This window comes from Gymnogyps californianus, chromosome 13 (genome assembly GCF_018139145.2).
Source record: "Gymnogyps californianus isolate 813 chromosome 13, ASM1813914v2, whole genome shotgun sequence".
Taxonomy (NCBI): domain Eukaryota; kingdom Metazoa; phylum Chordata; class Aves; order Accipitriformes; family Cathartidae; genus Gymnogyps; species Gymnogyps californianus.
In genome coordinates, this window is record NC_059483.1 from 511,518 (window position 1) to 524,827 (window position 13,310).

Genomic DNA, 13,310 nt, shown 5'->3' on the forward strand with positions numbered 1-13,310 from the left:
CTTACAGGATTGCAGAAATAAGCACAGGTTGTTCCTGTATAGAAACCCGAAAATTACGGTACACAGTCTTTAAGGAGGCTTTTAGGAGATCCTACAGACAAAAAGTCTGCCTGTCAGAAATGATCCTTGGGGGAGGTTTCTGCTCAGGCTGGCTGGCAGGAGGGCTGGATGGGAGGAGGGCTCTCTGTGGAGACCGGGAATGCCGCAGCAGGTAGAAACAGTCTCATCTCCGTCAAGTGAGCAGAGGAGGAAGATGAGAGCTGAGCGCTCCAGGCGCTGGTGGTTTGTCCCGAATTACATTTTAATCTGTCAAAACAGATGCACAACCACAAATGTTATATGTTGCATTTATATTTTCCAAGCCCTAATTCCCTGCAGATTGGTCATTATCATTTCGCAGAACCCTCCCGGGGTGCCTCTTTAGCTGATGTTTCAGACTGTCTCATCTCAGCTCCCAGGCTGGGCTGTGCACCTCTTCCAGGCTTGATCAAACACCCAGCGCAGCACTTGTGGTGCTCTCCTCTGTCTGTTTCTTTTCCAATAAACCAGATGAGTTGATTTTTCTTTGGTGGAATTAGCATCCTGGGAAGCTCCCCAGGAGCTTGACGGGGTTGGGGTGGGGGGGTGCTGAGCACCGCAGGGCTGGGGAGCAGCGAAGTGCTGCGAGTAAAGCGGGGGTCAGGCCAAGGGGCCCGTGGTCCGAGGTGCGCTCACCTGGTGGGAGCTCAGGGCTCTCAGCACCTCGCGTTGTCAGTCCCCGCTGTACCAAACGACTCAGTTTTCCTTCCCAAATGTTTAGAAATCGAGAGAGGAAAAAGCAGAAACCAACACATGCTTTCCCTCCAACTGCTCCTGCCGAGCAAGTCCCCAGAGGTACTTTGATTTCTTTACAAATTAAAGTTTCCAGAGTGGTGTTGCTTTCTGGTCATTTTGTAAATAGCCAGATAGCGTTCAGCTCTGTCTAGAAAGGAGCTTTCTGCAGGTCTGAGTGAGAGCTTTTCGCAGGGAGGGACAGGCTGTGAAACCGTCTCCATCTGATGCATCAGAGAAGTGTGGTGTCGTGCTCTGTAGCCTGACCGTCACACATCTATTGCCAAGGTGCCGGCTGAAAAGGAGCAGCTCAGCTCAGCTCAGCGCTGCCGCGCACCCCATGGGGTGACTATGCCGGCGGCAGCAAGCCCCGTCCCTTGGGTGTCCTTACCTGCCCTGGGGCACGTGGCTGGGCAGCGGGCAGCTGCCTGCGCTGGTCCCCATGCGGGCTGGTTGTACACGGAGCACCCACCTCTGAGCGGTGTGGGATGGAGAGTGACGGTGCCAGGGTCCGCTCTTCGTTGTCCGTTCTGTAAGGCTCGGTCCAGGCTAACGGGTAAAGTAGTTTGAGATGCTGGTGTCTTGTCACTAGCTACACGTGGCCATACTGGTGCATCCTGGTCGGGTTGAGTGTTTCTGTGGTGTTGTAAAACATTTGGAAGCAGTTGTGCTGTTGTCGTGCAGATGACGCGGGTGAAGGTGGCTGCCTGCAACCAGTACTCGACGTGCACGGAGTGCCTGGCCGCCGCTGACGCTTACTGCGGGTGGTGCACGATGGAGACCAGGTAGGACTGGTTGTGTCCTAGTGTGCTTTGGCGGGCAGGAATTTCTGGTGCCTTTTACATTTGCACACAGTTACACTACCATTAGTCTTTGTCCATTTCTTATGAAATTCGTGCTTTTAAAAACAATTGCATCTGGTCTCAAACGGTTGGGATGCTCTTCAGAGCCAGGATTTAACTGTAGCAGCATTGTTATGCTGCAGTCAGCTGCCAGTGCAAAGAATATCTTGCAGGCATCCAACCATGGGACTGAGAGAGCCAACACCCTGTTAAAGAACGTCTTTTGCTCTTGCAATTTTCATTTATGAGTAGGAGACAATGAACACTCAAAAAGGGATTTACAAAATTAGGCTCCGCGTTTACAAACTGAAGAAGTTGGACAAAATGTCACCTTCTCCTCTTCAGTTTTGGGTTCAGCCTGGCCTGCTCTCACTTACCCTGAATCCTGGTGCCCCGTTGATGCTGGTGCGAGTACGTGCTCTTATTGTGGCAACCAGACACTTTAAATATAGCAGCAAAGCTTTAGGCTTAGCTGCATGGATGGAGGAAAAAGATGTAGGCACAGAATTTTCTCAGGATCTTCCCTCACAAGTCAACATTTTTATCACCTGTTTTAAAAATAATCAACCACAAATTGTTCCCCTGTTCGTTGCAGGTGTTCTCTGCAGCACGAGTGCACGAACTTCACAGGGGCCAACTTCTGGGCGAGTGCAAGTGAAGGAGTGCAGCAGTGCCCTTCCATGACCATCTTGGAGCCCGAGATTAATATCGACAAAGAGAACCCGGTGCGTTTGATGTGAATACGAAATTAATCACGTGCAGCATCCCGTAGAGTTGTTACCTGCTCTCAGGGCTGATAAATATCCATGCTCCTCTAGTGTAGCAGCACAGCTCCACGCGGCTCGGATATGGGTCGTGGGAATGCTGAGCTCTGTTGTACGCTACCGAGTCAGGCCAAGGTTCTCAAAAGTGCCTGGAGGTGACCTGCGCCTCGACACCCTGGAAGCCAGCAGGACGCCAGCTGCTGAGCCTGTGGGTGAACAGGACTTCTAAAGCTGGTACGCTAAACACACTGGAGAGATTTGCAAAATTTCAAAATACAGAAGGTCAGCTGCAGACAGCTAAATCAACTCATTTTTCTGGTTTTGTATTGTTGCTATTTTTAACAATATTTTAATTATATTTTAAATGGTTTCATCAAAATATTTTTTGTTTAAAGACGGACGCTCTCCCAATGGCAAAAATCTCTCTGTGCCAAAGTTCCTGACCAGCCCTAACATGGGGAAGTCGCTCATAAACAGGCAGCGGCTGGGGCAGAGCCCAGACCAGAGCTGGAGAGAGGGATCCCACGGGACCCTAGCACCAGTCCGGCTCCACTTCTGCCGCACAGGAGCGATGGGCTGGGGTCCCCAGGGATTCACCCTGCTGACGGCGGGGGGAAGCCAGCCAAGCAGGTGCGCTGCGCCTTTTCCTGAGTCGCCCTCCTCAAAAGCATTCCCCTTCTGCAAAACTTCCCGTCCCTTCCCCTCGGAGGCTGATGGCAGAAGGAAACCCCTGCAGCTGGCTCGGCCCTTGTGTGCGGGTGGAGGATGCTGGCTTGTGGCCGGCCCCCCGCAGCCCTCCCAGCAGGCTCCCGCCAGCTCGACACCTCCCGTCACCAGTCCCTGGTACGGACTGGTGCAAGCCGGGAGGTTCAGGCACTCAGAAGCTGGGGTTAATTTTATTCTGCTCTTCTTCCTTCTCCTCCTCCTCCCTCCCCAGAGCTTTGGGAGGCAGGCAGGCAGGCAGAGGAGCCCAGCCCAGGAGGCTGGGGGAGCGGGACAGGCAGGGCTTGTGCAGGCAGCGTGGGTCGAGGACAGCCTGGGGAGGGCTTAGCCTGTGCGTCCTGCTTCCTCCAAGCGGTCTCCCAAGGAAGCCCTGGGCTGGGTTTTCATGCCAGCTACAGTTCTTGGAGTTCGTGGTGACAGAGCTCTTGCTACTGAAGCAAGGTTTTGTATTTGGATGGCTTTCAGAGTTCAAAGTGCATAAAATGAAAGAAAACGGCGATCTGTGGACTTGTTTTGGAGTCGCTAGCCTATGAAAAGCTTGTAAAACATCGACAAATTCTAAATATAATTTTCTGTGATAATAACAGATTTATTTTTTTGTCCAATTTAGGCCCTGATAATACAAATAAATGGGACTATCCCGAACCTGAATGGAACAAATATTTCATGTGACTATGGAAATAATATCCACACGGTAGCCAGAGTTGCTGGAGATTATGTAAACCAATTTATTTATTGCAGTTTACTTCCACGTGAGAAATATCCAGCGTTTCCAGACGACCAAGGTATGTAGAGGAAAACAAGCTCGGTTCATTCTAACCACTTTTGTGGACATAATTTTTCATGGGCTTTTTTTCTTTTTCCGATTGTATGTGCAGATAATGCATACAGGGAAAAAAAGACCCAAGCTGCTTCTGGTTTATAGGGCATATGACATTAAAGCGTAGGAGTTCCACCATCTTAACATGAATTGACAGTATTTCAATTATATCAATTTTTGTTTTAACATCAGAATTTAAAAGCCAGTTCATGTACATACTTTATTAATATTTATCTGGTTAGAGCTTCTGCTTTAGATTGAGTAAGTACTAAAACAAAAATGTTTTAGCCCTGGGGAAATAATGTTGCTACTTGTATTGCTATTTTCAACTGCTTTTGTTTAATTTTCCTCCCGAACATGCGCTACCTTTCAGGAGAAGTTCTGGAAGAAGAGCAAGTGCGTACCTAAAGGCAGCTCAGAAACTCTTAATCCCATTTATGCAGTCAAAAGCCAGACTGAGGTCTTCTAGTATCCCCCTGTTTTCAGATGGTACCAAACGGGATGCCCATCTTGAGGCTCCATGGAGCTGTGTTCCGGAGGTGACAAGCACCTGCAGATCTGGTTGAAGTCAGCCGAGCCTTGGCGGCCGAGCTGACCAGATCTGATACTGGCCACGTAGCGATGGAGACAGCCCCAGTTTATAGCTCCTTCTGAGAAGTTCGATGCTTCATTCCAGACTTGAGTTCTTGTTAAATTTTCATCTTTCAAGCCTGGAGTGAATGCTCAATTGAAGATGGCTGACTTCAGTAGGAGAAGAATTAGCCAGTCCTTTTGAAAATCCCACTTGTCATAGGCAAGTTTATAAAGCTGCATTGTTTTTCTCCCTAGCTATCCAAAGAATGGGAGATCATTAACTGTTCTGTATTGTTGGTTACGGCAATGTCCAAATGAATTTCTGGAATCCAGGGCGCTGATTTATTGTACATATTCTGAAAGAGGCATTGTCTCTTGTCCCTGGTGCTTATATGGCAAAATTGCAAAGAAAAAAAAAATTAAGCAATTTCGGGGGGAGGGGGAGTTAGTATAGTGTGTTAAGTAGCCAAAAAAGGGATTTCCACTCTTCTCTGCGGGTTTGTTGTCAGGGGGAAAGTGAGCGGAGTTTTAAAACATGATAAGTAACATGTTTTAATTACCACATTTTTTTAAAAATATCATTTAGCACCAACTGTAAGCGAAGACAGTAATTAACTCTGCTAATTAACGCTTGCACAACACGCTGGAATTTTCTGCTGAAAGTCGCAATGTTCTTTTCTGGTGAGGGTGATGTAAAGCGTTGATTTAAGAGGGAAGAGCTGAAAGTCAGAGGGCAAAAGATGAATGGTCCAAGCTCTGAAATGCAGCTCGGAGGAAGCCCTGGAGAAAACAAATCAGATTTAGCCCTTGTTTTCCCAAGGGTCTGTCTTGTCTTCTAAGCATGAGCGCGAGCGAGAGGCTCTTGCAACCCAATATTCTTTGGCTTGATTCTCTCAGACCACGTGGTCGTCGAAACTGCTCTCCGGGTCAACAGCAAAAACATTATCCGGGCCAATTTCACCATCTACGATTGCAAAAGAACTGGAAACATTTACCCGAAGAGAGCGTAAGTGACCCCGGTGTGCAGGCAGCAGGGCCACCGCGGGCAGGCGGCGGGCAGGCGGCGGCAGGGCGCGGGTGGCGCCGCGCTGGCCGCGTGGCACCGGGGCGATGGAGGCAGATGGAGCGGTTTGAAGCCGGGAGGGTGCGCGCGCGCAGCCGGACGGGGGTCCCCCCGCCTGGGGTTCATGGGGGAGCGCAGCCTCCCTGCCGGCGGGGCGGCTGGGGGCCTGGGCAGGATTTGGCAGGAGCGCAGGGGCTGTGCTGCCAGGGATTTACGAAGGAGGGTCCTCGCAGCGTCTCGAGCCATCTGGACATGTTGGGTTTTTTTCAAACGTGAATAATATTTTTACATAAAGCTTGTTCTGTTAACCCTTAGGCAGCGGAGCCGGCCTCCCCGGCGATCCCTGGGGGGCTGTGGGGCGGTGAGGGAGGGAAGGACGCGTTCCCTCTGCTCTGTCGCCCCTTCCAGCCCGGGGCGGGAGCAGCCGCGTACCCCTCATCAGCTCGGTGGGCTGGAGAGGAAGGGTCTGGTGCCACCCACAGAAATTCATCCACCTTTCAGGAGCGTAACAACAGAGCCTGACCGCAGGGATCCCCGTGTCCTGCCTGCCGGCGGTCCCACACCCTGTGCAAACCGCGAGGGAGAGCCTTCGTCAGGCGCAAGCGTGCCTGGCTCCCTGGAGAGACAGACAGGGGGAAAGAGCGTTTTGGGGGGGAAAAGAGCATTTTTCACTAAGTAGGGGAGGGTGGCTCCCAGTCTGCTGTGGCCTGGGGCCAGGCAGTGGCACTGCAGGCGGTGGCACCCTGGAGCTGCCCTCGGAGCGGCACAGGGGATGATGGGCTCTGCCCATGTCCCCTGCCAGCTCCCAGGGAGAGGAGGAGAGGAAAACCCAGCACCTGCCATGGATTTTTCTGGGCACCATTAAAGACTGAGCACAACGTGTGAAGATCAGTTGCACGGCTGAAGGTTGGGCTCCCCTGAGCCGCCTGACGTCTGCTTTTCTCACCACACCTTTGCCGTTTCAGATGCACCAGCTGCCTCTCGACCAGGTGGAAGTGTCACTGGTGCCCCTCCACCTACACCTGTGTCTCCAACCACTCGCAGTGTGACGACGCGCTGCAGATGAAGGTAAGGCCCATCAGACTTTGCTGCTTCGGGAGACCTTCCCACGTCGCGGTGCCGTTGCTGTTGTTTTCCTTCTTCTCCCGGGGATGAAGGCAGATGGCCTGGGTTTGGCAGCGGGTGAGGACACCTGAGGACGGTGCTGCTCGGTGTCACTGACGTGCTGCCTGGCCTTGGGGAGTCTCTGCAGTTGGAAATGCAGTGATACACATCTCGCTTCCAAAGGCTCAGCAGATGGAGAGCTGAAGGGCCACCCTGGAGCGTTGCTCTGCATGCATCGTGTTCGCAGTGCGGGTGAGCGTGGGGCTGAGGCCGGGATCAGACCGTCTCGCCTCGAGGTCTCCAGGCTGATCCTCGCTTTATTTAGTGACCCTGGGGGGTCTTCAGGCACCGGTGCCGAGCACCGGCTCAGCCGCTCGTCCTGGCAGGCTCTGCGTCTCCTCTATCAGCGGCTGGCACTTGCTGGCCACGGCTTGTCCTGGGCTGGAGTTGGGGCACCCTCCTCTGCTGGTGTCCAGGAGGGGGATGCATGCGGGGCAGGTAAGCTGCAGCCATGCCGTGCCGTGCCGTGCTGTGCTGTGCCATGCCTGGAGGCATGTATGTGTGAGGAGGCTGGCAGCTTGGCTAAAGCATTCGGCTGTTCTAGTGTCTTCAGTGGGCTCCATCCCTTGACTCTTCATCACCTCTCACGTCTGGAGCAATGCCACTACTTCTTTGCATCCTGGGACGCCTGGGTTTGAGTAATGCAATAAACGTAGCAATACTTTACAATTCGTTTAGCTTTGACTAGGCTGTTGTGGTATGTTAATGAGTTGCTGGAGCACCACTGGTGGTGCTCGTCTAAAGGAGAAAATCTCCCCTTTCCAAATTACAGCTTTAATAACCCAGAGGCTCAGTGTGTTCCTGCTTCTGAAATTTAAATTGAAGTTAATTTAAATAAAATTGGCTTTTTAGCAATCAATCTGCCGTAGATCCAAGCCAAGCTTTTACACTGTAAATTGAATATCCCTGTAGCACCGGTGCTCTGCTCTCATCTCAGCTCTTCCAACGTTCTGTGTGCTCATTGCTGGCAGGAGTTTGCCCCCGTGTCAGATGTCCCACCCTCACCACCCGGGCTGACCCCGGGGCCGGCCCTGCCATCCGCTCCCCTCCAGCGGGGAGGAGGTGGGCGGCTGCAGGCGCAGGGGACGGGGATGGAGATGGGGCCACCACGTCGCAGCTCCACGCCGTCGTGTCTAGTGTAAAACCCTGGGAAACGTTTCCCGTCCCTGCTGGGTGGCAGCTGGGTGACAGCTCCCGGCAGCGCAGGTCTGTCCTCTGGCTTGAGAAGTGTGTCTGGATCGGTTGTGCTTCCCTGTGCGTATCTGGGCGGCTCATACCGGGCAGTCTGAGGAAGCACCCTCAGCTTTGTCAGCTTCCCAGGTCTCAGAAAGTGTCTGGCATTTTCTCTTGCTGTCTGGATGGGTGCTCGTCACTTGAAAACTGTCACTGATGGCTGCTCCTGGTGTGGGACCCACGTGCTGAGGCTGCGCGGTGGAGTATCTGCCCTGTGCCGGGACACGGGGAGCTGTGCCGGGTGTCTGGCAGCGTGCCGGGCTGCCGGGGCACGAGGCCTCACGGCGCAGAGAGCTGTGAGCCACGGATGCTCGTGCAGCACGTGCTCCCGGGCGCTGGGGCTGCTGCTCGGGGCAGGGGCTCCGGGGGCTGTCAGCCCCGCCAGCGGCACTGGGTGACATCAGGGCTGCGGGGGCGGCTGGGGAGCGCCATGGATTAGTCCTTGATCAATGTTTTTAGTCACGGCTGGTAGGAGTTGTGTTTCTCATTAAATCTAGAGGAAGAGCTTGGGTTGCGAGAGGACTTCTGAAGAAGGTCCCGCATTATTGGATTGACTTTTTCCTTGACAAAGCTCCACATAGCCTGCAACTCGGCTGGCAAACACAAAAATTGCCTGAGATAATTTGTGTCCTTTCACTTAAGTGTAGCTGCTTCTTGAAAGGCAGGGGAAGAGCAGTTATCCAGCGGAGCAGGGAGCGGTGTGTTTTCCTGGCTCAGCCCAGGTGTACCTCCCAGGCTGCATCCAGGGAGATGCCAGGGAGGATTTGAGAACCGGATCTTGCGAGTCCTGCTGCCCCCTTGTTCCCTGCCCCACAAGGCAGAGCCTGGCCTTGTCACCTCCCCTGCACAGGGCTCCTGGAGGGGGGACAAGCCATAAAACCGACGCTGTGGGGGTAAAACCCTGCTACAGTGCCCGTGCCGCTGGTGGGAGGGCACGGGGCTTCTCACACGGAGCCTCTTGGGGCCAGACCCAAACAGTCCCTTGTAAAGCCAAACCCGAGGCCGTGGCTGTCGGTTGGTGATGCCTCCCGCCGCGCTGGAGTCGCTGTGGGACCTGGTGTGCCAACCGTCGGGTCTGGTGGATCTCCACGGCATGAGCCCGGGGGACGTGCCGGGACACGGGAGCAAGCGGAGAGCGGGGCGAGGGTGATGTGGCATTGCCTATGGCACTGCAGACGGGGAGCAGTCTGAGCCGGGGGGTGGAGGGACCATGGCCACCCGGTCCCTCCGAGCTGGCAGGGCGTCCCTGCCCTGTCCAAGCTCGCTCCTGCCCCTGCGCGTGTGCTGGCACCCAGCATTCGTGCAGCCATGCACTGGAGGAACCAGCCTGGCCGAAATCAAACCCAACAGAGACATTGTTCTGCTCCTGGGCGCCAGTGCCAGTGTGAAGGGGGGGCACGCGGGTGCTAGGACGGCTGGACCTCGGCAGCCCAGCGTCGGATCTGCCTCCCTGGCCGTGGGGACCGTGCGGGACGGCGTGGCACGGGGTGCTCGCGTATCGTCACGGGGAATAGCTGCTCTTCTGCCCGGAGGGAGGAAATTAGGGTCGTGGACATGGGTCTTGAGGAGCCTTGCCTGCGTGTTAGGGAGAGCTGCACCCAGTCTTCCCACTCTGCTCCCATCGCCTCGAGCAGATGGCGAGAGCCAGGGTTACCCTCCGGCGGGGATAACTGTGCCTATCCTTCCTTAAGGATAACCATGCCTATCCTTGCTTTCTCGCCTCTGATCTCCTACTCCAGAGGTGCAGTTCAGTTGGATGCTGCACCTGGTTTGGGCACATTCCTGTTTTATCTCTGTGCCCTTCTTAGCTCTTCCCGCTGATTTCAGTGAGCAGCCTGTGGGACGAGGTGCTCTGTAGCCCTGGAAACATGGGGCCTCGTCCTACAGTCTGAGCGTTCAGTAAACAAACCATTGCTGGCATGGCTGCACCTGAAAACTGGTCCGCCGGGAAGCCAGCGTCATACTGGCTTCATCCACAGCATTTTAAACATTCAGACCCTTTGCCCTGATCCAGACGTGAATGATATAATCAGCTGGAAAGCTCTATTTCTAGCCGCTGATGAACAGCAGGAGAAGGGGCTGCAAGACGACAAGTTAATCAGTCCTCTAAAGTGTATTTATCTAGCAAGCTATGCCAGCTGCTGTGACATGCAAGGACACACCAGGCCATAGGAGCTTTTGCATGAATTTTCAGTTGTAGCCCTGCTGGTTTTATTTTAACTCTTTTGATTCTCATAGAAGAGGCTTGGGACTGAAATCTCTCTCCAGTGCTTTGCTTTGTTGTTTTACTTCTCTTATCATGTGCATCTCTGTTATTTAATCTCCTTGTTTAGGCGGCACCAACTGTGCTTGGTTAAGATGAGTGTCCTGATAGAAATGAAACGTGTTTTCCACAGTCAAACAGGCACTTCCAGATAGTTCCCTGACCCCTATCTAGATCTGGGGAAGGCGAGAGAGAAACCTCATGCTCACTGCGTGTCCAGCAGCAGGGACGTGTCCTGCCGGGCATCTCGGTGCTAGGAGGGCAGGCTCTCGTCAGAGCAGCAGCAGCACTGCCATCAGCGGAGTCACAGTGGGGTAACCTTTAATGCAAGTGAGAAGGAAATCTTGCCTGCTGCAAATTATTCTGCATAATGGACCAAATATTTTGTTGTCTTTTACCCCAATGGCTCCACTGTCAAAGGCATTAATCTGGATATACCCTGGGGCAACGGAGAATCTGGCTTCATTTTTGCTGTAGTTTTGCAGTGTGATTTACATCTCATGAGAGAACAGGATGGGCTTGTCATACAGACTTGAATTCTGAGTCAGCTCCAGTATCTGAGCCATCAGTTTAAAGTGAGAACAAAAGTGGGGGGACAGATGACCTTTTAAAATCATTTTTCAGCTTCATTTAGGCCTTTCATTTCAGCTGTCCTACTGCTGCAGTCCCCTTGCTGAAGCCCCTATAGCTCATTATACCCTTTCCTCTGCGTGCACACGCGTGCACACACACAAACCCCTGCACACTTCTGAAATGACACTGTGCAGGAGGGAGACCGCTGGAAAGCGAAATCTCTGCAGGGGCTTGCAGAAATGTGCTTTGCAATGTATGAGACATCGGCTTCCAGCTGGCAGGAGGGGGGTCACACCGGCAGATTTGCCATTGTAGGCTGCAGTGCCTCCTTTTAGTGTCACTCCGGCCTCGTCTTCTAACATTTAAGTGCATGCAATGAGGGAGCTGCCCGGAGTGGCAGCTGAGGAGCGCGTACACGTTTGCTTTTTACCTGGGAGTACATTTTTTCCAGCGCAGGAAGATGAAAGTGCAGACTTGGCAGCCCCACTGCCCAGGGGCCGGGAGCTGCGGAGGAGCCCGGCAGGAGCAAGAGGGGAATTCCTGCTGTGCTCCTCCCTTTGCCGGGCTGTGGCTGCTGGCCCACGGCTGGGGACGAGCCCTTCTGGAAACCTGGCCACCGTGCTGTGGTTATCTGACAGCTAGCAGAGGGGTGGATTTTAAGGCAGTGCCATGCTGGGCTGGACTTAAAGCCTTCCTCAGGGGAGGAAGGCTCCACATGGTATTATCGCTCTGTGTATCACGGTGCCATTTTGATATTTCACTTTCTGGGGTTACAGTGCGATCTGACTTTACAGGTGTAGTGAAATTAATCTTATCAACGGCCCTGATGTGCCTTCTTGCCTCGTCATGGAGGACACTTGGCATGCACCCAGCTAACCTCTCTCTTTTTCTTTTTTTTCTTGTTTCCTACCTAACAGAAGAAAATTGACTGTCCACGAATTGTACCTACCTCTTTGGACCCGATGCCCACAGGAGTATCTCGGGACATTACGATCTCACTGGCTAATGCGACTTTCTCTAAGGTAAATGAGTTCCTAGAGAGATCAGGAAGGTTCAGATGGGATTAGGCTGGTGTGCAGCAAGGTGGCCAGGTCAGCCGAAGGTATTTGAAGTACGAGCTGGTTTCTGCCTCGGGAGCAGGTGATGGGGCTGGTCCCAGTTTGCGTTAGCAGCTGAAATCGCTGTAGTAACAAAAGACGTTGGTGGAAAGCAGCCACCCCAATGGCGAGTGCGGTTGCATGGCAAAGCTGTTTGTGTCCAGGCATTCGCCTGGGATCTCCCACAATTAGTGACGCTTTTTTGCATTTGGTGGAAAAAGGAGGTTTATACACCTTGTAAAACAGTCACTAGAACAAAATGTTTGGGGGAAATAAAATTCCTGGTTTCCTTGTGGGTGTTTGCTCCACCGCAGAGCGTGCCAGTGTCGCGCTCTCCCGGCACCGTGTGCCAGCCCGGCCCCACCACCCCGCAGTTAGGAATGAAGGACAAAGCCCCGAGCTGCGGGCAGAGAGCCCTGTGCTGGCTCAGCCACTGCTTGGAGTACAGCGTGGAAATATGTTTTAACTTAACTTCTGGTCGTCACTGCAGAGCTCTTCTTTTTTTTTGTGAAAAAATCCTTTCTGTGAAATTTTCTGGCATGCAAATTGTAACAGGGCGCAAAGCAGGAGTGGACGTCAAATGGTGCCTTTGGAGATGCGTTGCATGCCCGGAGGAAGCAGAGGAATTTGGGGCAGGAAGGCTGGGCATTGGGAAAATGCTTGACTAAGCTCTGGTGTTTGTAGAAAGCCGCCCTGTGTCATTTTGGGTCAAGTCTTCAGCGGGGCCCGTGGGGCCTGGTTCGCCGTGCCCCTGCGGAGGATGCCTGCACACTGGACAGCCGGGCAACTCCTCTTTCTGCAGGGAAAGGAGAAGGTTGGAAATGCTGGTGGAGCTGCCCGGCTTGCTGCGCCGGGGGGCAGCGGGGGGTGCTGCCGGGCGCTGCGGAGGCACCCCTTCCACCGGACCTCGTGCCCTGCTGCGCGGGGGCAGAAGGGAGCTCTCCCCACCTGGCTGGGGCTGCCATTTCCTGGACAGGTCCGGCCTCTGTAAAGGAGGATGTGCCCTCTGCAATCAGCAAAAAAGGGCGAGAAATCCTTCTTCCTCTGTGGTTGCTGGAGGTGGCTGAAGAGGAAGCAATACCGCATTTAACCCAATAGGAAATGAAGTCAGCAGGAAAGGGGCCAAGGCACCGCTGCTCCCGGGGCGGCTGCAGAGGCTCTGGCAGTCCGGCTTCCTCCCGCCACCATCCGCAAACTGTCCCGGGGCACCGGGTGGGATTCCTTCTCCTTTCCTCTCCGCAGGAGCTTGCGAGCCCTGCCGGAGCTCGGAGCGTTGGAGACATGTGCCCTGACACCTTCGCTGCTGTGGGGGGACTGCCCGGGCGGTGGGCGAGAGGCGAGGGGCAGGGGCCAGCTGGCAGAGCAGAAGCTGCCGGGGTGCAAGC

General features: G+C 53.9%; 1 protein-coding gene across 1 annotated transcript in view; it reads left to right on the forward strand.

Annotated features, from left to right (window-relative positions):
- PLXND1 (plexin D1) overlaps positions 1-13,310 on the forward strand; it is an 85,952-nt gene that overhangs the window by 24,378 nt on the left and 48,264 nt on the right. Inside the window, exons 4-9 of the mRNA XM_050904541.1 lie at positions 1,495-1,595; positions 2,248-2,377; positions 3,750-3,924; positions 5,430-5,538; positions 6,561-6,663; positions 11,746-11,850. Of these exons, the coding sequence (XP_050760498.1) occupies positions 1,495-1,595; positions 2,248-2,377; positions 3,750-3,924; positions 5,430-5,538; positions 6,561-6,663; positions 11,746-11,850 (723 nt within the window). The remainder of the gene's footprint in view (positions 1-1,494; positions 1,596-2,247; positions 2,378-3,749; positions 3,925-5,429; positions 5,539-6,560; positions 6,664-11,745; positions 11,851-13,310) is intronic.